The following is a 24,032-nucleotide window of genomic DNA, read 5'->3' as shown; positions in this document are numbered from 1 at the left end:
GTTAACATTTTCACTAACTTTTTTAAACAAAAGAATTAAGGACTTGAATGATATAAATTTGTATTTGAAAAGATTTAATTGATTCATCTTATAACTTCTTGTCTTTGAAACTTTTTTTACAAATAATGACTCAATGAAAACATTACCCTATTTTTAGGATAAAGGCCAATCCAATCAGTTTTTAAATTGGAATCTAATCGGGTTCTTAGATTTAAACCGAATTAAACCAAACTTGAAATAATTTTAGGTTATGTTTGGTTCAGTTTAACCCAATCTGAATACCCATCCTTATCTGAAATAATTTTAGGTTCTGTTTGGTTCAGTTTAACCCAATCTGAATGCCCACCCTTACCTTTTAAAGTAATTACTGTTAATTGTAGAAATAATTAGCTATGGAGAGAAATAATTAAGTGTTTGGTCAAATTTATTTTCAAAAGTTCGTTTTAAAAGTTGTCCTATGTGTTTGGTAAATATTATTATTAAATTATTGTAAGAATATAGATATTTAAATTAGATATAATACTAACTAAAATTTATTAAAATATTTATAAATTTTTTATTGTATATATTAAATAATTGATAACTAAAATAAATATTTTATATTATTAATTTTATTTTATTATCTTAACATGATTACTAATAATAATTATTATTATTATTATAATCTTTTTAAAGTTAATAATTTTATTTTTTAATTAATAAGAATAATTTTGAATTTTTATAACATATATATGAAATTTTATTAAGTCTAAAATTAAATTTTAAAAAACAATTCCTTCCATACTTTTCAAAACCTATCGGGGTGATTTTGTCTAAAGTGATCTCTAAAAAAATTTATCAAATATCAAAATTAAATTTAACTTTTCAAAATGACTTTTTAAAAATCACTTTTGAGTCTTCTAAATACAATCCATAGCAATAAATTTTAATCATTTATTGCCGTCTATCATAACTTTTTATTGTACAAAGAAAAATGAAAATTAGCCCTTTCATTTCTTCAATTCATTCACAATGTGTGTATGTTACAAAACCAAAGTCATTTCCTCATGAAAAATTTAGTACGGATATATCACAACAATAAAGACCAAGACCATTGACAAAATCTCGTTTCCTAGCCAATAATGCAGCTCGCTGAATGACAAAACTACTTTTCAATCTTCTTCTTCAGATGCCTCCCTCAGCCACTGCAACAAAAGCCAAACGTCTTAAATACAATGATGCCTAAATTCTTTAATCAGCGAGAAAAGCACAATAAACAAACCAAATATTCCATGGCTAAGCTTAATGAGTGAAAACTTATCAAAACGGAAGGACAAATGAAAATTGGAACAGAGGCAAAAAGAAGGAAACTCCATTTCTCAACAACTAAGGAAAAGAAAAAAATTGATCATAAATTTTCTTAGGCGACTCAATATTTTTCCATCTCTTCTCTTGTTACCTGAATCCTACCAAACAATGGCCATATAATAGGAAACTCATTCCAAGTGTTCTGAACCACTAATGACTCTAGATATATGTACAAATTTGTTTCTGAGAGTCAACTCGCTAATTTTGTTGAGTATACATGCATACATTACACTACCATAGAAGACCTTGTGATTGACTTTTAAGTTCCATATCTCTGTTTTAAATCTTTATCACTATGAAATCTTTTAGTTTCTTATCAGAAGTCCCGCATATGTGCTAAGACTTGTTGTTCGATTAGATTGTGTATCAATTTCTCGCCTCATCAGAATCTTGCATTTCTTTTCCCACCATGGGCTCGAAATATAAATTTGCTCGGGAAAGTATATAAGAAAGGACATGATAAAATTGCAAAAGCATAGCATAAACAGAGAAGATTAAAGTAATTCTTACTTGGACGAACTTTTCTGATTGCCTAACAAAAACTTTATCTGATTCATCAGCCCCTTCTTTCTCATCAGCCCACCTTAAAATAGCATCTTCTTGTAAAATGTCTTTATCATACAGAATATGCAAAATCTGTAGATCAGCAGGAGCAAAATGCAGATCACGGTCATTCATCACAGCCAGGAAAAAGGTAGGAAACACAGTAAACAAATATTTTATATTTTTCATTGTCGACTCTATTTATATACTACTGCCCCCAACCCACCAATAATCTCATTCTGCTCAGTATAACGTTGAGTAAATGATTCCTTCCTAATTTGATCCATAAAAGATAAGTCCCCTAAATTATCATAGTCAAGAGTTGAGTGAATGATTTAACATATTTTATTCAATGAGTTTAACATCTAGTTAGATCATCACAATCAAAGACTAACAAACATACCCGTGCAAATAATGGAGAGAACTCCTTAGCAGATTCCAGACACATTTCTTCAAATTTCAGGATGATTTCAATCTGCAAATTTCAACATTCAAGAAAACCATAATGTTCTTATTTTAGCTCTTAATTCAACCAAATAAAGAATCGTATCCTGTAAGAACCATAATTTAAACTCTGGAAGGAGATACAAAAGTAAATTACCTGTCTCCCCAAATCTTAGATATTTACATGAACCACCCGGGTATGGAAAAGATTATCACAAAAACACAAGCATGGCAAGAACAGAACAGCAAGTTATATAACCAACTTTTTATTGAGGATTATCAATGCAAGGCAGACTTAACTAGGAAGCCTACAATGTACACAATATGTATCTGAAAAGGAAGTTCATAGTTAAAAATGTGCTAGAACCACAGCAAGCAATTAAGAAAGAACTCTACAGATTGGAAACATGGAATCAAGGCTGAATTGAGCATCACCTAACAGGATAAATGTTATGCTCTTCAGAAAAATAAAAATAAAATTAATACAATAAAGATGTGAAATAAGGACCCAAAAGAATAAGCTTCCAAAAAAGGCTAATAAGATAAATGGATAAAAGGAAAAATCGGACTTCTAAGAGTTTTTAAGATTGGAGGCTTTTAGCAACTGAAAATTGTTCAGTTCACAAGTAAAGAAAAAATACATATATAATTGCTATCAAGATCAATGGTACAAACCTCCTCATCAATTTCCAGTAGATAAGACTTCAGAAGCTTTTGCCAAGTTGTTATTATATTAGCTGTATTTTGTTGCAATTCACCTGAGAGGTAGATGGGATAAGCATTGGATGCAACCATGGAAAAAGGTGACGGATAAAGAGAAAGTAAACCAACTGCTAACATATAAGCAATCCCTTGCATCAAAAGTAGAGTAATAAAACCAAGAACCAGGGAAAAAAAAAAGGAGGAACCGCAACTAGGCTCTAGCCGTATCAATTAGCTTTTAAAATGATTCTCTAAGTGAAGAAAGTATTAAGTATATCAAGATCATTATTACACAAAATACTGCTCAACTGAATAAATCTATATAAACCAAATAAAGAATCATCAGCATTATAAATACTTACTGGCTGAACTATGTGGAGTTTTTACGGCCAATTTCATCATGGAGTAGAATACAGCTCCAGCACAGTCTGCAGAAGTCATATTGTAGGACAGCCTGATGCGAGAAGGGGCATTTGGATTAGTTATACAGTATAAGACCGAGCAACTATTCTTCACTGAATATACAATATGCACTGAAACAAAAAATAAAGTCAAAGCAATTCTGGCACATAGAGAAGAGCATAAAAACCTAAGCACTTTCATCGAACAGAGGCATAAAGCGTAGGGCTTATGTGTCAACATTTCATTGGTTTAGGATATTTCAGTGTTTCAAAATTTTGAAATATTATTTATTCTACTTGAATCTGTTTTTTCCTTTTTTTTTTTTGGCATATAGGTCCCGCTAATAGAAAGAGGCCTTGAATTTTTTTGCATGGTTCAACTGATTAAATAAATTCAACAACCCCTTGTCTTTTCTTCCGTCTATTGTCATCTGTTCATTTCCAATTATCCTTCTTTTTTCCTCACCCTCTTTACTTAATGTTATGCACATTTTTTTGTTCACAGTCAGACAGGCACCAAAGATACTGAAGAAAAAAATACAAAATGTGTTCGGACCATAAAATATATAACAAGATCACCAAAGGAAGATGCTCAAAACATTGCATTGCAGTTTCCAAAGAGGTTTACTTCTAAAAAAAAAAAACAAAAGAGGACTATTGAACTATCAACAATCAGGAAGAAAAAAACCTTCGAGCCTCATTAGGAGGGAACGGGTGAAATCCAATGATCCTCTTTAAAATAAAATAAATAAATAAATAAAACTAACACATCACCCTTAAAACGATCAGTTTCATACCACACAAAGTAAGGTCAAAACGACTCTTACCATCAAAAAGAGAACGAAAAAAAAGAAAAAGAAAAAGAAGCAGAGATCCGACATACCGAAGTGAGTTGACTTCTAAGATAACATGGTCCACTTTCACATTTTCCTCAACAGCTCTTAAAAATGTTGCTTCAACCTATCATATTTGACCAATAAGTCAAGGAGCACTGTTGATTGTTTTTATTGATGATCAGTTCTAGTTGATCTATAGCTTACCTCTTTCTCGAAATAGACAGAATCATCTTTAGAGTCTTCATTATCATCACCTTCAGAAGCATTACTGTCAGATATCAACTCTCCCGAAGTTGAGAGAGCAGTGCAGTCTTGAGTTACTAATTCCTGATCATCATCCATTGCTTCAGAGAGCTCAGCGAGTTTATCTTCAGGAATGGGGGCAACTGAATGCCTCCATTCCTCCTCCTGCCCCCCTTCACAGATAGACCAAATGTAACCAACCCCGCCAGTACCAAGCTGACAAACCACAAAGATTTGGAGTAACAGGAATAAATGACATCAGAGCAGAAGTAGTAAGGCCAAATTCTTTTAGGAGTTTCTGTCAATTCCCACAAAGAAAAAAGAGAAGAGAAACTCAAAATAATGGAATACTACACAGGACACAGGACACACAGAATCAATTAAGTTATAATTGCATTTTGATTCTGGCAAACCGTGACGAGAAATAACTAAAATTTTGGTTTATAAACTCTCCACTTGCGCAATTAATCATCTTTACCACTGCACATCCAATTCCATATATTGTTCTCATGTGAATGTCCATCACCAAAAAGAAACAGATGTGACAACAACAATTTTGTTTGTTTACAAACACAATGAGTACTATCCAAATAGTCAGACAGTTTAAAAAAATTATTGAGAAATATAGCACAGAAGCAACAGATAAATGTCTAGGCGTATGTAACACAATTAAGCTTGGTAACAGTAGTTCAAGGACAATAAGAAAACCAAATAAGTACCTTAGGTTTATGAGCCTCAGATGATTCAGATGTCATCTCGCCATTTGACTGATCCGCCGTACCTTGAATTGCTGAACATCAGACAAGTCAGTAAGGAGATGGGGCATAGTAGTATCTCATCATTGTGCACAAAAAAATTCAAAAAGAGAAGCAAAAATAAAATATAAAATAAAATAAAATAATGCAACAAAAATCATTTAAAGACGCACGTAGTAACTGTCAATGACCTATAATTTCAACCAGCACTTACTCTATAGTATTTCTAAGATCACTTCATAAAACCAACTATAAAGCATATTGCTCATTTTTCAATTATCAGAGTAAGAAAAAAAATATATCAGGGCCATTAATTTCTTTTCGAGTTTTCAGAAAGTAAAATGTTGCATATCATTAAAATCAAAATGTTTTCACATAAAATAGGTGCAAGAGGTGCAAAGCCCTAAAACTAAATAAACTTAAAATAAATAAATAATCATCAGTTCACAGGCATGAAAACTCCTTTGGAATTGCAAATTTAAGTTTCCAAAGATCATAAACAAAATTGAAGTCACTAAATATCTTATAAAAATAATAGAAAGCAGCAAAATCCACAATAATAGATCAACAATATACTATTTATTTGACAATATAATACTGCTTTTGACACAAAAAAATAGCGACAGAAGCAAAATATTCCATTTCTTCACTCTTCACCATAATTGATTAATTACTTTGCTTGATTGTCTCCTTTCTAAATTATTTCACACAAAACTAAATACACGAACATTTGAAATAGAACAAGACTTATAAAAAGAGATTGCCAGGATATTTTACAACTAAACAGAGGCCTCATTTTGACAATAATAAAGAAACATCTCTATGAAAGTGAATAATAGAAGGTCAAAGCATACAGACATACATGAAAATTCCACCGTCCCACTGCTATTGTCAGCATACTCAAGTTCCTCATCACTATCATGGACGGTTGGCTGTTGAAGTAAGGAAACTTTTGAGTGTGCAGGAACAACAAAACGTTCTCCAATTACAACCTGGAAGGGAAATATGTTAAGAGATACCATTTCACAACAATTTTGAACTTCAAATTATGCAAATTCTAAAGAAAGGCATGTGTAAAGAGGAAAAAATTTAATATATATGCTTATAATGTCTCTGTAGGCCAGGCAAAGGCCCTCCCAATGAATAAAAGTAGACACAAAAACATAATGAAAAGGAAAATAGAGCTCTGGAAAGGAAAATAGGCACTAGCATAAAATACCTGTAAGATGCTTTTGAAGTTAAATATGTGCTAATTCTGAATCATACATCTTCAAAGCATAAAACAAGAAAATTTCCAACACAATGAAATGAGAGTTTTTTGTATTTCAGTTAAGGTGTGATATAAATAAAAGGACACATACCTTGAAAGATAAAACTACACCAGGTTTCAAAACAGCTCCCGCCTTCATTATCACGCCATCGCATACTATCACATGCCTTAACTCACAGCCATCTTCAATGATGACATTATCCCATATGTAGGAACCTTCTATTAGTACATTTGATCCAATAGTACAACCTTCCCCAATAACTGAATCAGAAATTTTACTGTTGCTTCCAATTTTGGTGCCACATCCAATAACAGTAAATGAACCAACTTGTGCAGAACGCGATTGTTCTATTTCTGAATTAAATGCAGTGAAACAACGGCATTTAGTAGAAATTTCGATAGATCTCAAACATAATATGTACAGAAAGGAATAGGAACAAATAATATTGAAAGACAAAATCTACATATCAAATAATAAGATTGGTTAGGAGTTTCCTACAATCAAATATGTGAGTCACACAGTAATTAAATCACAAAACTTACCCGATGCTCGATACATTCCCCGTCTCTCAAGTTTAGTAGCACGATTTCCACAGAACTTTACGTCAGGAACATAAGGATATGTCCACCTTTGAATTATGTCCTTGCTTACAATATCATAGCTTCGGTAGTTATCAATCCTAGCCGCATAACTTGAGTGGATTTCATGAGTGAATATTTTGTAGCCCATAATCTGATAGCATCAACAGTTGTAGCTTAAAACCAAAAGAACCAGTAGTAACAGAAAGATATACATCTAAGTGCATCCAAACATATATGTAGAAAAAGAAGACTATTAAAACAATTCTAAAACAATTTTCAATGCCAAAACTTCAATACCATCAATGCCACAAAAGAAAGAAAAAAAAAAAGCTATATTGATATATTTTAAATTAGAATATCTCTTCTAAACATGCCAAGGTACATAGCTGTTTATGTATATGGGTATGTATAATTATTTTTCTAAGAGAAAATAAAATCAATGCACAGTCATCCTGCAGCTTCAGCTAATTCATGTCAAGAAAACTTCAATATCAGCTAAAGTCTAAGCAAGATAAAAATATGCATTGTAAAGGCATTTCAATTTCAAAGTTATGCAAATCAGCAAGAAATTCTTAACCGTATTTGGAGTTAAGATGAAATAGGATGCTTTTCACAGTTCGAGCGGATAGTCATGAATCACTTGGCTCGTGACCACTATTCCATGTACTGTGTGCATTACGTATGTGCTTGGATAATGTTTAACATAATTTTCCCGGTCAGCTTTCTTCAATAAAGATTAACCAAGTATATACAAGCAGGTACTCACAAAAGTACTTGAAATTGCATGGTGAAAAAACATGTAGAAACTAATACCCACATCATCAAGAAGCAGCCCCTTAACAAAATGACGGCGAAGATGTTGATAATCAAAATTATCTGTGAAAAGGCTGAGCACTTCTGGAGAACAAATGTCAATATAGCAATCCTGCAACAAAATTTTTTTGAAGTAAATAAATCAGTGATAGAACAATTATTGCACACAGTAAATCACAATCATCAGTCTACAGAAAATGTCAAAAAGGAATAAGAAGAGAAATAGGAAAACATGAAATTTACTGTATCAAATTATTGCAAACCAAAATCCATTGACGGTAAGAACTTATGAGCATCAGATCATTTCATTAATTCTTAAAATTGATCCATTTGTGATCAGAACAAAAATTGCATTAACCTTTAAAAAAAAATATTAAGGAGTAAATCCGAGCTATAAATGGAGAAATTGGAAGTAAGCGGTAAGGGATGAACCTGCTTGTCATTGTGCAGAGAAATGGAAGGATTTTCAGCCAACAACATTTTATCAAGACATATGGTCCCTTTTGAATGGTCTGCCTTATCCTCATAATACAGCAACTGCTTTGTATTAGGATCTATTGCCATAAAAAGCTCATCGGTACCAAGTCTAGATTGATGAGTGATTGGTGAAGGTTTTGACTTTTTAATAATCATGGTCATTACAGCATTATTATCTTTCTTCTTTCTCTCTTTATGTTCTTGCAGCGCCTGTGTAAGCAACATGTTGCTTACTGTATCTCCACTAATGAGAACAAAATCTCCATGTATCTTAAAAGAGAACAACAAGAAAACAGATTGTCAGAGTATAACAAGTAGCAAGCTTCAAGCAAGAAAATGAACCTAACTTCAACAAACATGCAATATCAACAAGAGCCTGGGAAAGAGTATTTTACATGTTATGAAAACTGTAATGCGGCAAGCGGTGAGATAAACATACCACATTTTGCTCATAAATCAAGCGCAAAGCATCCCCAGCACTAATAATATTATGAGACTCTATTGTCTTCACTGTAAAATTAGGTTGGGAAAACCACTCAGAATTCTCCAAATAATCAATCACTTGCTTTGAGTGAGCACAGCAGAAGACAAAAACCTCCGCAACCCCCGCAGCTTCCAACCATGCCAATGTGTAATTTATCATCGGAACGTTCACTAACGGTAGCAATACCTTCAGAAAAAAGAAAAAAAAAACTAATAACATTATAGGCTAAAAAAAAATAAAACTGATCAAAGCTAATCCAGACGGTTGGTTTTAACAGAATTGAAACAAGTGGGCAATCCAGCAAACACAATTGAAAGCACACAAGATATAAAACATACAGAAAGAGTGAGTACCTTGGGGCGTTCGAGAGTGATGGGTCTAAATTTGGTAGTGAAACTATCAGCTAAGAGAATTGCTTGCAATGGCTGGCGAGCCAAATCATCTGGGTCCTCTGAGACCCTAGCTGCAGCGGTAGCCGCAGCCGCGCGCTTCTTCTGTGCACCCATCTTTTTTTTTAATTTTCTATTTTTTGTTTTGTTTTGTTTTGTTTTGTTTTCTCCTCCTCCTCTTTCCTACTGGTTTGGTTTAACAAGAAGCTGTATAAGGGTGAAGAGATGAAAACCAAACAAGTTCAGTGGAGCAGAAGAAATAATTTTGTTGAAAACCCTTCCAAGGTTGAAGCTTAAATCTTCTGTAAAACGCGGACCCAGCAAGTTTCTATTTTGGGCCAGGTTTTAATGAAAACCCGAACTGATCCGTCCGACCCGAACGAGCCGGTTCGGTAGGAGTTGGTTATTCTCGGGATGTATCTTTAATACTGACCGTGGTATTCTGATACTGACGGGTATTAAAATTGATAAAATTAGAAAAAAATAAGAAATTTACCACGATTAACGAAATAATAGCGATGAGTGGTGACAGAAATTTTAGTAGGGCTGTTAAGAGAAGGGAAAACACAGTAAAATAATAATTTAAAAAGATTTTGATATATGGTGGTAATTAATTATTGTGTTTAGATTTACGATGAGCGGGAGATTTACAGTACTTTTTTATTTTATTTTTTTAATTCAACTCATAATCCGTTTGGGTGTAGATTTATTCCGATCGGATCAGTTTCGTTAATTTCCAAATGGATTATGATTATAAAATCCGAAAGCCTCCAATCATTTGTGAAGTACAGGAGTTACGAATCGGGTCAGATTGCCACAACTAGAAAGAAACTCTAATTAGGAACGGACAGAAATCAGTTCGGTTCGGTTTTTTATTTCGATCCGGTACATTCTATTTTAGAAATCGAATGATTTAATTGAAACCAAATCGAACCACTCGGTTCGATTTCCGATTCAAGTAGAATCAAAGTCGAACCGATGTCAATAGCATTTTTGTAATTTCGAAATGATATCTATATATATAGTTTCAACAATTTGCCGAGTTCTTGCCGCTGTCAAACACAAAACCTTTGACGCTTCGGTGCCGCTTCCTTCTGGCTTTGCTGCCGCTGCCGATTCCTTCTAGCTTTGCTGCCGCTTCCCAATAACTGTCTTAGCTTCCTTCTGGCTGCACGTTCTAGCAGCCATCGCTGATTCCTTCAAGTCCACTGCTGTTGCCGCTTCCTTCTGGCTCTGTTGTGGTCACTGCCGCTGCAGCTTCCTTCAAGATTATTGACTCTATTGTGGTCACCGGTCACTGAGTTCTCTAAGCCCCTTATTGAGTATTGCAGCTTGCTGGCACTTTAATTTGGTTTCATTTTATAATTTTAATTGCTGTGCATTCTCTTAATTGATCAAAATCACCCTGCAATATGATTTTGTTTTTGTTTTTATACACACCCATTTTTGCCGATAGCTGTTTTTGCAACGTAATTATGCATGGAGAATATATATATTTGCTGTAAATTTTTTATGTTTAGTTAATGAAAATGGTGAAAAAATATATATTTGTTGTTGCAGGGAGGAGATCCCCGCGTGAATTGTTGAACCGCTACTCCGATCCGTTATCGAACCGAACGAACCATTTGTTCCGGTTCGATTATTATTTTATTTCAGAGTTATTCAGTTTTCGAAATTTTCGAACCAAACTGAACCGAAAATTTTCAGTTTTCTCCGAAACCAAACCGACCGTCACCCACCCCTTTATTTGCCTGAATCAAAACATTTGATTTTAATTTTGGCTTTCAAATGACCTAAATACTCTTGCTGATCTGTTCAATTGGACTAACTTGACCTCCGTTGGACCACACCACAGTGTCTCTACAAGAACGCAGTTGATTTTATAATTTGCATAAAAACCCGAAAAAGAAAAACGAAGCGGAGATTCAAATTCATAATCATATTGATTATTGATGGCATCACGGTTGCAGCAGATTGAGGGCGATGAGTCGGTCCTGTTACGTGTGACTCACTCTAACCTCAAAAGTTTCTCTGCTGACGTTCGCTTCCCACTACAGGTCTCGACTATCAATTATCTATCTACATTTATTAACTTTTATTTCTTATTTTCTAATTTAAATTTATGTTCAAATTCAATAGATGAGTGTGGAATCTGTGAAAGACAAGTTGTGGAGAAAATGCGGTACTTCTGTTAATTCAATGTCCCTTGAGCTTTATGATGATACCAACACTAAAGTTGCTGCTTTAACTGATAATTCCAGACCCCTTGGTTTTTACTCTCCACTCCAAGGGTTAGTTTGATATGATGCTTTGCCATTACTGTATGCCCACATTTTTGTTTCATTGATTTTTCATTGGCTAATACATCTCAATCTCATGTCAATAAAAAGGTATCGGTTACATGTTATCGATCTTGATCCCTCATCAGTGACTTCTGGTGGCTGGCTTGAAGACACTTCACTTGTAGAGAAATATACGATTTCCGAAGAAGAATATAGCAAACGTGATGGTAAGTTCTACCAAAATCAGCTTAAGGAGAATATAGCACTTGCTATATAGATTATAAGTTAGTACTGAAGATTTTTATTTTTGTTATTGACTAGTTTTTGAGATTGTACTTATGTGGAAAACCGCATTTGTTGGACAATTCTGGCTTCTTTTTTATTCAGGTACATTTAGAAAATTCAAGGAGAAAGTGCTGAGTCAAAATCCTTCAGCTGTTGAGAATAAGGTATGTCTCTCATACTTCAGGATTTTTTTCTTTACAATAATGTAGAAGATCAGTACAATTAATTAATTGCATCAGGGTGTCTTGGCAAATATCATGAACTAAAATTGTAAAATATAATATTAGTAAGTCTTGATCTTTCTTGTTTTGTTACTTTCATTAACAGTTATCAAACAACTACATGGAAGACCTCTGCTCAAATATTACGGTGAGTTAACTCTGTTCATTTTTACTTTAACAAGGTGTCTCAAATTAATATAACTGCTGGTGGAAGTTAATTTCAAAAAATGAGGCCTGCAAAATTTGTTTGAAATGATTTTGATGATAAATCATGATGGTAAAAGTGAGAGAAGACAAATGCTAGCTTTATAGTAAGTAAAATTTTTAAGTCCAGCCAATCCTTGTCTGTGTTTCTGTGTCTTTGTAAATCGGCCCCTCATTCTTTTCATTGGTAGCATAGCTTCTCAATATTACAATTGTAATGCTTTTCTTGCTTTTGGATAGACATATCTGCTACATTTGTACTTTCTTTCTTTATCAAAAGTAGAAACAACTTGAAAATCCTAGAGGCAAACTGGTACTTTTCATGGAATTATTATGGTTTTTTTTTTTAATTTCAAGGTATGTAAAAAGATTATAGCATTACAACAAATATGTGAACTCGAAATTCATTTGATGTGAAAAATAACATCTTTGATCCTCTGATGAATGCTAAAACCTAGCTCTCAAAGTTAGCTGTATTTGATGTTGAAGGTCTTGGACCTATTGAACCACCATTTTTTACCTTCTTAAATTTGTAGCGGCGGATGCCAACACTTGATCAAATGGAATCAATATCCTACTATTGCACATCCTTGTTGCTGTAGAGACAGAAATTGTATAACGAGCTGCAATAACTTGATGTCGTCGATGTTCTTTTTTTTTGGTCCAAGAATCTGTATGCTTATTAATTGTTTCTTTGTTTTCTCTCAGAATTTATGCATACCACTTCAATTGTTGCAAACCTGCACACTCGAAACCAAAAAAAAATAATAATACAATGCCTACAATTACAAATCATAATATTTTCCAGGCTAGTAGCATTTTCACTTTTGAATGTAGTTACTCTAAGGGCTAACAGCTGTAAAACTTTTTTTCCTCCCATGATTATATTCCTACCAAACAATTGATGTTACCTTGGATAAATGTGTTGGGTTAGTGACTAGCTGTGGCTTGTTACTGATATTTACTTGAAATCTTTAGAGGAAAGGTTTTAACTGCTAAATGCATATAGAGGCACATTATATATCTAGTCTGTCAACTTTTATCTTGCTTTGATACCCGGAGTTGTGCATTGTAGTTTTCCACAGTTTTTTATTGCGTAAAACATCTATTGACCGTTCTTATCTGTACCTTTTTACCATAATTTAATATTCTATTTCTCCAAATACTAAATGTTTAAGGTAGGAGACAGATGTGAAGTAGATCCAGGGGCAAAAAGAGGGGTTGTCAAATATGTCGGTCAAGCAGAATCAATTGCACCTGGTTTTTGGGTTGGAATTCAATATGATGAACCATTGGGAAAACACAATGGAATGTAAGTAAACTGTATTTCTTATTTACCTTATGGTTTCTGGAAATTGCAATGTGTTATTGTATATACTAAATGGCAAGTGTGAAAATCTTCTTTCTAATAATGAAGAATATGAATTTAATAAATGTGTGAAGTCCTAATTTTGTTAGACACCTTCTTGCATGGGCAGATATGGAAGGACATGGAGATTTTCAATATTTTATTCACATTTTCTGGCTGAAATGATTGAACTCTTCTGTTCATATATTTTTCTTATGTGGTGCAATTTCATAAATTATAATCTTCTTGGTCATGTTGCAGCGTGAAAGGAGTCCGCTACTTTGAGTGTCCGCCACTTCATGGTGCAATGGTTAGACCAGACAAAGTAAAGGTTTGTCTGCAAACTATATTTCATGACGCTTCCATAGTGGAAATCCTGCATGCCAATGATGTTCATATTCCGATCTTGTGTTGAGCATTTCATCATTTTTAGGTAGAATAGATGATAATTAAATCTTTCAATGCATGCTCAGTTTGAAAGAAATGTGATGTACCACTCAGGATTTTGAGAGGGAAAGTTTAGGATCCAATGTTGAGAAGATATGGTATCAATGATTTAAGTGATGAATGAAATTTGTTGTTTTCTCTGCCGTTCATTGCATTGGGATTACTTCATCCTTCACCGTTCCTGCCTTCTTTTCATATGTTTTTCGTTAACATTTTCAATTCAAGACTGATCCTTGTGGCCTATCTCACCTGATTCAATTTGCATGGGAACCAAGATGAAAAAATATATTGTTGATTCCTGCCCTTCTCAATGCAGTTAAAAAATCAGGCTTCCTTTTGATTGTATTTAAAGTTTAGAGGATTATTTGCTGTATAATTAAGAAATTCATCCTCATATCCGTTTGGTTTGTAATGTAAATCTTGATTAACTAGATGTTTCTGGTGTCATTAATGATGCACATAAAACGTAAAGAAATTTAAATCTTGATTAACTAATGGTTGTGTGTGTCATTAGTCTTTCTATCAATGGTTGAGTATCATTCTTTGAGATTTAATCCTGCTATCTCTGTCTTAATGAGTGTCGTGGTGTTTTTTGTTTTGGGAATCAACGAGATTATTCTACTCCATCAAACTTATTTGAGGGTAAGGCCTCCGAAAACATAGGAATAGGACAAGTATGTGTACAAATTTCTTGATTGTTTAGTTTGTTAGAGCTTGAGTAGCGTATTAACTCTAATCTGGATCTGAACCAAGGCAATGTTCTTTATTCATGAATTTGGTTTGCACTTGGCTGCTCATACTCTCCCTCAACACACCTAAATCCTTGTGTGACTTAGTAGGTTATAGTATTTGTACAGCTGTTATGAAAGTGTTAAAGCTGATAGCCACATATTTCTAATTCGTGGATGAAAGAAAAACTGTAATGTTTGGGACAAAGAGAGAGACAAAAGGTGGACAGATATTAAACCATTGTGTCCATTGATGAAGCGCTGTATTCAGAAAGTTCATTGTAGGAAACCAATTAAATTTATTGGAATCTAATAAATTGACCTGTTTCTCTGATCTTTTATGGCTTACTTGATGTTTCCTGAGTTTGATGGTGGAGACGAACTTTTGATAGTGACATATGTCAACTAGATAGTTCCACTTTTTGTTTACGGTTATGCTGCAGTGCTGTTATAAAATGAACACTAAGAGAAAGTCATATCTGTTTATGATGAACAAAAAACTTCAAAAACAATTAGGAAGCTCTTGGCTGCATTCTTTCGTGTGCCAAAATCATTTAAATTTAATTTATTTATTTATTTGTTTTTCAACTAGATTTTTGTGCAATTTGCCCACTCAGAGCAGAGATTCCTAGCCCTTTAAAACTTCTTCTGCTAGGTTTAATTTCATTTTGATGCCCATAAAAACCAAGATTTGCTGACTGTTGAGGGGTTGGGTTCCTTGGTTTTGTGTTAATTCTATTGATTGATTTATTCGTCAACTTGATTGGCATTACTATCTTATGTTTCCAGGTCGGTGACTATCCTGAACGAGATCCCTTTGAAGAGGATGAAATATAAACTGTCAACATGTTATGAAAAGGGTACTGCTGCATGTTTTCTTCATTTAAAGTGTTGACAACCATACAGCAATGAGTTTTTTATTCTTTTTTTCCCGTTTAACATGTGGTTTTATTGTAACAATTTCTGGATGAGGGAAAGAAATGTGAGAATTTGCATGACAGCGAAAATCTGAAACTTTTGAACTTCATTCTACAACGGTTGAATGCTATGTTCTCTTTTCCTTCTATTTTATTACTTTCGTTAAGTAATATGGAAAGAGATGAAAGAATGATGGCATTGCAACCTTTAAGACTGAATTCATGAAGTATAATGGCTGATGAGTAATCCTTTAAAAGACCTAGGTGATGTGTTATTATGAATCTATGATTGATACCATGATGCAAGATCACGCTCACAGATGACGGAAGAGTTTTATTCACTGCTTGTACCGCGGGAAATTTAGGGGTTTATTTTTGGAGTTGAGATGGATGCAGATTCTGTTCCTAATTTGTGCCTTCTGATGAATTAAAATTCAAAATCTACTACTTGCAAGTAACCATGAAAAGTCATACAGGAAAATCTATTTTTCCAAACATTCATGAGATGATGCTGTATTGCAATCGCTTCTAGCTGAATTGTGAGTCCGTGGAAAGACACCACAAAGCGATTGAAATAACATTAATAGAAGCACTTTATGTTTTAGTTGTGCCAGGGGGATGTTGGAGTGTAATTTTAGTTAACTCTTATGAAAATAGTTTTTGTGGGTGCTGGATTGCTAGCGTAATGACCCAAATTTGAAAATCCAAAATTTTTTAGAACTTTTTTTAAATTTTGTTTGATTGGTGATATTTGACCTCCACTTTATCTCTCTCTAGTTTTACTTTTCAATTAAATTTAATTATTTTTAAATTTACCCCTGTTACAAAATAAAAATATAATTAAAAATGAAAAACTAAAAAAATTTCGATAACTCTAATCGTCTCTCACCATCACTGTTACCTCCTCAAGCCGCTGTGTCACTAGTTCTTCATTGTCGATTGACCATATCAACAAACTTCCTAGCGCCCAAACACCAAAAACCCTCATTATTTGATTAATTTATGTTTATGGCCTTTTTTTTTTTTTTTTGACAAACCTTGGCAGTTAATATACTTGTTTTTCATTTATGAAAAATTATCATTGCACCACCTTTATTTTGTCTTATGTTCATCCAATCACTACAAAATTCTAACATGTACTTTGCACCACCTTTCTTTTCACATTTGTATCAACTAGCCACTTTTGCATTAACACTATTAAATAATTTTAATAAAATGATAATTTTACCCCCAAATAAATTAAAATACTATTTTATCTTATAAAAATTTTTAAAATTAAAAATTACAATCATAAAAATATCCCTAAATTTAATAAAAAATAAATTCCAAATAGAGGTGCTCTACTTATTTTTACTAAATTTAGATTTTACAAAATTTTAATAATTATTTTTATTAAAAATTATAATTTTATAAAATTTTAATAAAAATAAATGAATTTATTTATTAAAAAATTATAATTTTATAAAATTTTATTAAAATAACTGAATTTATTTCTTAAAAGAATAAATCCTAAAATTTTAATAATTTAGGGAATTTTTATTAAATCCCAAAATTTTACAATTATTTTTATAATTATAATTTTATATTAAAATAATTTTTATTAAAAATAAAAATTCTAATTTTGGGATTTATTTTTATTAAATTTAGGGATATTTTTATCATTATAATTTTTTTTATTCTTTAAAGTTTTCATAAAATAAAATGGTCTTTTAATTTATTTGGGGGTAAAATTGTCATTTTATTAAAATTAGTTAATAGTGTTAATGCAAAAGTGGCTACTTGATACAAATGTGAAAAGAAAGGTGGTGCAAAGTATGTATTAGAATTGTGTAGTGGTTGAATGAACATAAGGCAAAATAAAGGTGGTGCAATGATAATTTCCCTTCATTTATTCATAGGAAATCAATGGAAGCAGTTGCCCTCATCATCTTTCGTCCTTGATTTGACGATGATATTGCCGCACCCTTTTTGTTGGAGACTTTAGGATATAGATTCAATTCGGTTAAAAATTTCTTTGTCCTCATCATCTTTCGTCCTTGATTTGATGATGATATTGCCGACCCTTTTTGTTGGAGACAGTAAAAGATAAAGGAATAATAAAAAGGTTCAACTTTATTCAATGGTTTTTCATCATTATATATACATGAATGAAGTAAATTAAAAAAGGAAAGTTTGACTATAGACAAGTTATATTTCAAGAGCTCTTTACGTAATAATGATCAATATACAAGCTGAAAATTAAGAAGTCAAAGCCAATAATTATGGAGACCATAATCATTGGGATATGTTGGCGATAATCATGGAGACTGTAAAGATTTGATTCCACCATGGGAACCATATGTTTGACCATAATCATTGAGATATGTTTGGTGAGAATTCATCCTTAATACACCCCCGCAAGATTGAGCTTCCATCAAGAACATCAATCTTGGACTACAAATAATCAAAGCATTCGGAAGAAAGTGGTTTAGCGAGAGCATCAACTAGTTGATCTTTTGTGGACACATGAGACACACATAGAAGGCCTTTAGACACTTAATCACGAACAAAGTGATAATCAATAGCTGTTGGAAATTAGGCCTTGATTTTAGCCTCAATCTTAGAGATATTCTAGGATCCTTTTCCTATGTAAATATAGATGATAGCTGTCAAATATTAGCTCTTAATTAGTTTCCTTTTCTGTTATAATTGCTCTATTTAAAAGGGATCCTTATATTAATTGTCAATGTGACGGATACTACTTTCTCCTCATAATTTTTAAGTCGGTATCAGAGCTAAGGGAATCGTGTCTGTAACCATGTCAGAAGTCAAGTTTGAAACCACTCCAACCCCTGCTGCTGCCATTCCAGAAAAAACATCTAAGACCCTGCGAAACCACTCCAACTCTCATTCTGTTCAAACCATCCGCCTAAATGACGACAACTTCCTCCGCCGGTCGCAATCTGTCCGGATGTATATCCGTGGGCAAGGAAAAATCGGTTACATCACTTGTGACAAGAAGGTTCCTGCTAATGATGATCCGCTGTACGCCACTTGGGATGCTGAAAATTCCATGGTTATGACATGGTTGGTCAACTCCATGGAGGAGGATATAAGCTCCAATTATATATGTTATCCTACTACTAAAGAATTGTGGGATAATGTTAGTCAGATGTATTCTGACCTGGGCAACCAATCTCAGGTTTTTGAGTTAACTTTGAAGTTGGGAGAGATTCGTCACGAAGATGATTCTGTCACCAAATATTTCAATTCATTGAAAAGGTTGTGGCAAGATCTTGACCTCTTCAACACATATGAATGGAAATCTGCTGACGACTGCAACCACCACAAGAAAATCGTGGAAGACAGTTGTATTTATAAGTTTCTTGCCGGCCTCAATGTTGAGTTCGATGAAGTACGAGGAAGGATTATTGGCAGACCTCCTCTACCACCCATTGGCGAAGTCTTTGCTGAATCAGAAGAGAAGAAAGTCGAAGGAGTGTAATGCTCGGGAAAAGGAGTACCGGTGAGTCAATTGAGAATTCTGCCTTTATTACTGATGCAGCAGCCTATAAGATTGCAAATTATCAGTGCAGGACTGATGATAAGTCACAGGCCTGGTGCGATCATTGCAACAAGCCTCGCTATACATGTGAGAAGTGTTGGAAACTTCATGGCAAACCTGAAAACTGGAAAAGCAGCAAGCAAGGAGAGAAGAATTGTGGGATTCCTTCTGCCAATGAAGCCAACTTAGGCCACTTCAACAAAGAGCAGATTGATCAACTCTTAAAGCTGATAAAATCCAACTTCTCGTATGGTATTCCTAATGTTTCTTTGGCACAAACAGGTAGAAATCCTATAGCCCTTTCTTGTTTAAACTCTTCTTCAAGGATCGTAGATTTTGGAGCCTCTAATCACATGACTAGTTTTTTTCATTTATTTAATACCTATTCTCATTGTTCTGGAAATCAAAAAATTAAAATTACCGATGGTAGTTTTTCACCTATTGCAGGAAAAAAACTTATCAAACTGACCGAGAAAATTAATCTCAATTCTATTCTTCGTGTCCCTAAATTAGCTTGCAATCTTTTGACTGTTAGTAAATTATCTAGAGATTCTAATTGTCGTATTACCTTCTTTGAATCACATTGTGAATTTCAGGACCAGAACTTGGGGATGATGATTGGACATACTAGGATGATTGAAGGTCTTTACTACTTTGATGAAGTACCTATTAGTAATAAAAAAGCTCAGAGCTTTATTAGTACTAGTTCAATTTCTGTTCGAGAAAAAATAATGCTATGGCACTATAGACTAGGACATCCTAGTTTTCTTTATTTGAAATACTTGTTTCCAGAATTATTTAAAGGGATTGATTGCTTTTCTTTTTATTGTGAATGTTGCACTTTTGCAAAACTTCATCGTTCTACTTATTTGCCAAAACAGTACCAGGCCTCCAAAATTTTTTATTTGATTCATAGTGATGTTTGGGGTCCTTCTAAGGTCACTACCCTTTCTGGTAAAAAATGGCTTGTTGCTTTTATTGATGACCATACTCTTTTATGTTGGATTTATCTCATGCATAAAAAATCTGACGTAAAATATTTATTTGAAAATTTTTACACTATGATTGAAAATCAATTTCAAACCAGAATTGGTATTTTACATTCTGACAATGGAACAGAATATTTCAATGAGCACTTGGGTGATTTTTTGAATGGTAAAGGCATTTTTCATCAATCTACATGTCGGAATAGCCCTCAATAAAATGGCATTGTGTTGTGCAAATTTTAATGTACTCGCAAGCGCACGAATCTATTGTAGTATAGACTAATGGTGACGAGTGTCGATCCCACGAGGAGGTGGATTTTAATTATATGTAGAATTAATTTTGTAAATGAGTGGTTGGATTTATGGTGGAAACGATTTGGAATATGCTAAGACTTAAATTAAAATGGCGAGAATAAATTCTAAAATTGAAATTGCAATAGAGAGAATAAATTGAAGAGAAAATCTATTAAATTGACGTACTTGGGTATCTGGATCCGTATCAACATGCATCATGGGCTAAATAATCCGTATTAATGCCAATTAAATCATGAGGGGGGAATCCACACCTCATGAACCACGCTCTAATCAATATGGTGCTAAGGGCTTATCGTGCCAAATAATAATAACCTTGTACTAGAGGGCCGGTGAAACCAAGGCGGTACTAGACAAGATTAGTATTATTTGTCGACGAGAAGTCAAAACATCCACAAAAACTAGAGGGGAAGAGAAAATAAATTTACCAAATAAAGCCCATGATACATGTTGAGACTTCACCTTCAACCCAAGCTTGAAAGAAAATTAGCCACTCATAATTGAACTAGGGGCAAAATGGGAATTTATTAAAATACGAAGAAAATACAAGATGGAGAAGGAATTACATAAAATGGATCCTAAAAATGGATTTAGAGATATCAAATTAGGGGGGGAGGCCCCCTTTTTATAGATACATGGAGTAAATCATGGCCATCGGATTAAAAACAGTTTGGACGCTCAGGATTGCGCCACGTCATCAGTCAACAGTCCACGGTTTGACCACGCAGATTAACAGTAACACGGTTTGACCCGACTTTGAACAGTAACGCGGTTTGACCCGGATGAACAGTAACGCGGTTTGGTTGAAAATAATCCTGTGTGATGCATGCATCGTACACGAGATTTTTCGTCCACTGATATGCTGCCACGTCACCATCAACAGTACATAAGAATTTTAGTCCAACAGGATCGTGACACCTCATCAGTCAATGCCACATCATCGGTCAATGCCACGTCATCATCCGTCTATGTGAACAGTGTCGTGAACAGTAACGTATACAGTACCGTACACGTGAATAGTACCGTACATGTGAATAGTGCCATTTTTCCTTTTATGCTCCTCCTAAGGTTTTTGACCGTCCTGAGTTCAAAAGTGATGTCCGTTTTGCCGTCTGATTTCTCCTTTATTGTGAAATGACTATAATGCCCCTAAAATACATAAAATACTTAATTAAAATAAAACACATGTAATTAAATCACAAGAAGGTTAAATACATAAAAGTAAGGGTTGTTAGTAAGACTTGAAATGTAAAATGACGGTTTTCTCCTTTATAAATATGCAATTTCTAACACTCAACACATTGCAGAACGGAAAAATAAACATTTACTTGAAGTTGCACATGCCATAATGTTTTACATGCATATTCCTAAGTATTTATGGGGTGAAACGGTTTTAATAGCATCTTATTTGATAAACATGATGCCTACCAAGGTGTTAAAATACAAAACACCCCTTGACTGCCTTAAAGAATTTTTTTCCTACAACAAGGTTGTTTTCTGATTTACCTGTCAAAGTTTTTGAGTGTATTGTCTATGTTCATGGTCCAAGTCAATTTCGTTCAAAACTTGACCCACGTGCTATAAAGTGTGTATTTTTGGGTTATTCATCGAACAAAAAGGGGTATAAGTTTTTTGACCTTCAAACAAAAAAATTCCATGTGAGTAGGATGTGTCGTTTTGGAAAAAAAAAAAAACTCCTCATTTCACTAAAAATTCTCTTCAGGGGGAGACAAATGGAGTAAAAGACAATTTTTGGGACATTTCTATCCCACTTCCAAAAGTTATTTGTCCTATTCAGGGACCACACTTTTCTGATAATGATCAGTTGAGAAAAACATGTTCTTTAAGAGATTCTCGTTCAGGGGGAGAAGTACTACAAACTGATCAACATGATCTAAATTCTAAGCTTCAAGTTTATCCTAGGAAGAGATTTCATCTGAGAAGTAAAGACTTGAATGTCAATCCTACACAAGCCTAATTTGAAAAACCGAGTTTCAGCACTGAAATTTTAGGTAATCAAATCCCAACTCCAGCTTTGATTCCTTCTATTGTTTCCAATGATTCACCAATTATTCCTAATCTTGATGTCCTTATAGTAATTAGGAAAGGTTTTCGAAACTGCTCCAAACATCTTATTGCAAATTACCTTTCCTATCAAAGACTGTCAAAAAACCATAAAGCTTTCACATTTAGGATTTCACATTTGTTTGTTCTAAGAAATATACAGGAAGCATTAGATGACCCAAATTGGAAATTAGCAGTCATAGAGGAGATGAATGCCTTCAGGAGAAGTGGTACTTGGGAGATAGCTGATCCACCCAGAGGCAAGAAAATAGCTGGGTGTAAGTGGGTGTTTACGATAAAATGTAATATTGATGGAAACGTTGAGAGGTACAAGGCGAGACTGGTGGCTAAAGGCTTCACTCAGACTTATAGGATTGACTATCAAAAGACTTTTGCTCCTATTGCTAAAATAAATTCAATCAGAATTTTGTTATCTCTTGCAGTGAATTCTGATTGGCCTTTACACCAACTTGACGTTAAAAATGCATTTCTCATTTGTGATCTTAAAGAGGAGGTGTTCATGAGCCTACCACCAGGATTTGAGAAGAGACTTGGTAGTGATAAAGTATGCAGATTAAAAAAGTCATTATATGGTCTCAAACAGTCACCAAGAGCGTGGTTTGAACGCTTTGGAAAGGCAATTATCAGTTATGACTTCTTGCAGAGTCAAGCAGGTCACACAATATTTTATAAACACTCAAAAGACGGTAAAATTGTAATTTTGATTATTTATGTTAATGATATCATTTTAACTGGTGATGATGAAACAGAATTAGCAACCCTCAAGAAGAGATTTGCAAAGAAGTTTTAAATTAAGGATCTGGGAGTCCTTAAGTATTTCCTTAGAATGGAATTTGCAAGATCCAAGGAATGTATATTTGTGAATCAGAGGAAATATGGAGAAACAGGTTTACTTGGTTGTAAAATGGTAGAGACCCCTCATAACTTGAAGTTATAACCTACTAAGGTTGAAGAAGTGAAGGATAGGGAACAATATTAAAAACTCGTAGGGAAGTTGATCTACTTGTCTCATATGCGACTTGATATTGCCTTTGCAGTCAGCATGGTAAGTCAGTTTATGCACTCACCAGGGGCAGAGCATTTCGAGGCAGTCTACAGGATCTTAAGATATCTAAAATGAACTCCAGGGTGAGGCCTACTGTTCAAAAAATATGGACATCTTCAAGTTGAAGTCTACACAAATGCAGACTGGGCAGGAAGTTTCACTGACAGGAGATCAACATCTGGCTACTGTTTCTTTGTTGGTGGGAACCTAGTTACATGGCAGAGTAAAAAATAGAATGTGGTAGCTATAAGTAGTACGGAAGCAAAATTCAGAGTTGTTGCCCATAGAATCTATAAGGTTATATGGATAAAAAGAATTCTTTAAGAACTAAAATTTGCTTTC

At 33.8% G+C, this 24,032-nt stretch overlaps 2 protein-coding genes across 2 annotated transcripts; one reads left to right on the top strand and one right to left on the bottom strand.

Moving 5' to 3' along the window:
* Positions 1 to 972: 972 nt before the first annotated feature.
* On the bottom strand, positions 973 to 9,666 carry LOC102608875 (uncharacterized). Its single transcript, XM_006492448.3, has 15 exons — positions 9,251 to 9,666; positions 8,853 to 9,083; positions 8,369 to 8,683; positions 7,941 to 8,048; positions 7,085 to 7,274; positions 6,633 to 6,895; positions 6,134 to 6,263; positions 5,236 to 5,306; positions 4,478 to 4,732; positions 4,321 to 4,397; positions 3,399 to 3,490; positions 3,010 to 3,092; positions 2,294 to 2,365; positions 1,858 to 1,983; positions 973 to 1,184 (listed from the first exon to the last, which is right to left on the bottom strand). The coding sequence occupies exons 1-15, from the start codon at positions 9,401 to 9,403 to the stop codon at positions 1,152 to 1,154; spliced, it is 2,199 nt and encodes a 732-aa protein (XP_006492511.2). The 5' UTR covers positions 9,404 to 9,666; the 3' UTR covers positions 973 to 1,151.
* A 646-nt stretch (positions 9,667 to 10,312) lies between these two features.
* On the top strand, positions 10,313 to 15,867 carry LOC102609164 (tubulin-folding cofactor B). The gene is made up of 9 exons (XM_006492449.4): positions 10,313 to 10,608; positions 10,847 to 11,343; positions 11,426 to 11,577; positions 11,677 to 11,795; positions 11,956 to 12,017; positions 12,181 to 12,222; positions 13,457 to 13,590; positions 13,888 to 13,957; positions 15,591 to 15,867. Exons 2-9 carry the CDS (start codon positions 11,239 to 11,241, stop codon positions 15,636 to 15,638), a joined length of 732 nt encoding a protein of 243 aa, XP_006492512.2. The 5' UTR covers positions 10,313 to 10,608; positions 10,847 to 11,238; the 3' UTR covers positions 15,639 to 15,867.
* Positions 15,868 to 24,032: the final 8,165 nt, after the last annotated feature.

The sequence above is a fragment of the Citrus sinensis genome, chromosome 9 (genome assembly GCF_022201045.2).
Source record: "Citrus sinensis cultivar Valencia sweet orange chromosome 9, DVS_A1.0, whole genome shotgun sequence".
Classification (NCBI taxonomy): domain Eukaryota; kingdom Viridiplantae; phylum Streptophyta; class Magnoliopsida; order Sapindales; family Rutaceae; genus Citrus; species Citrus sinensis.
This window is presented reverse-complemented; position numbering and strand designations above follow the sequence as displayed.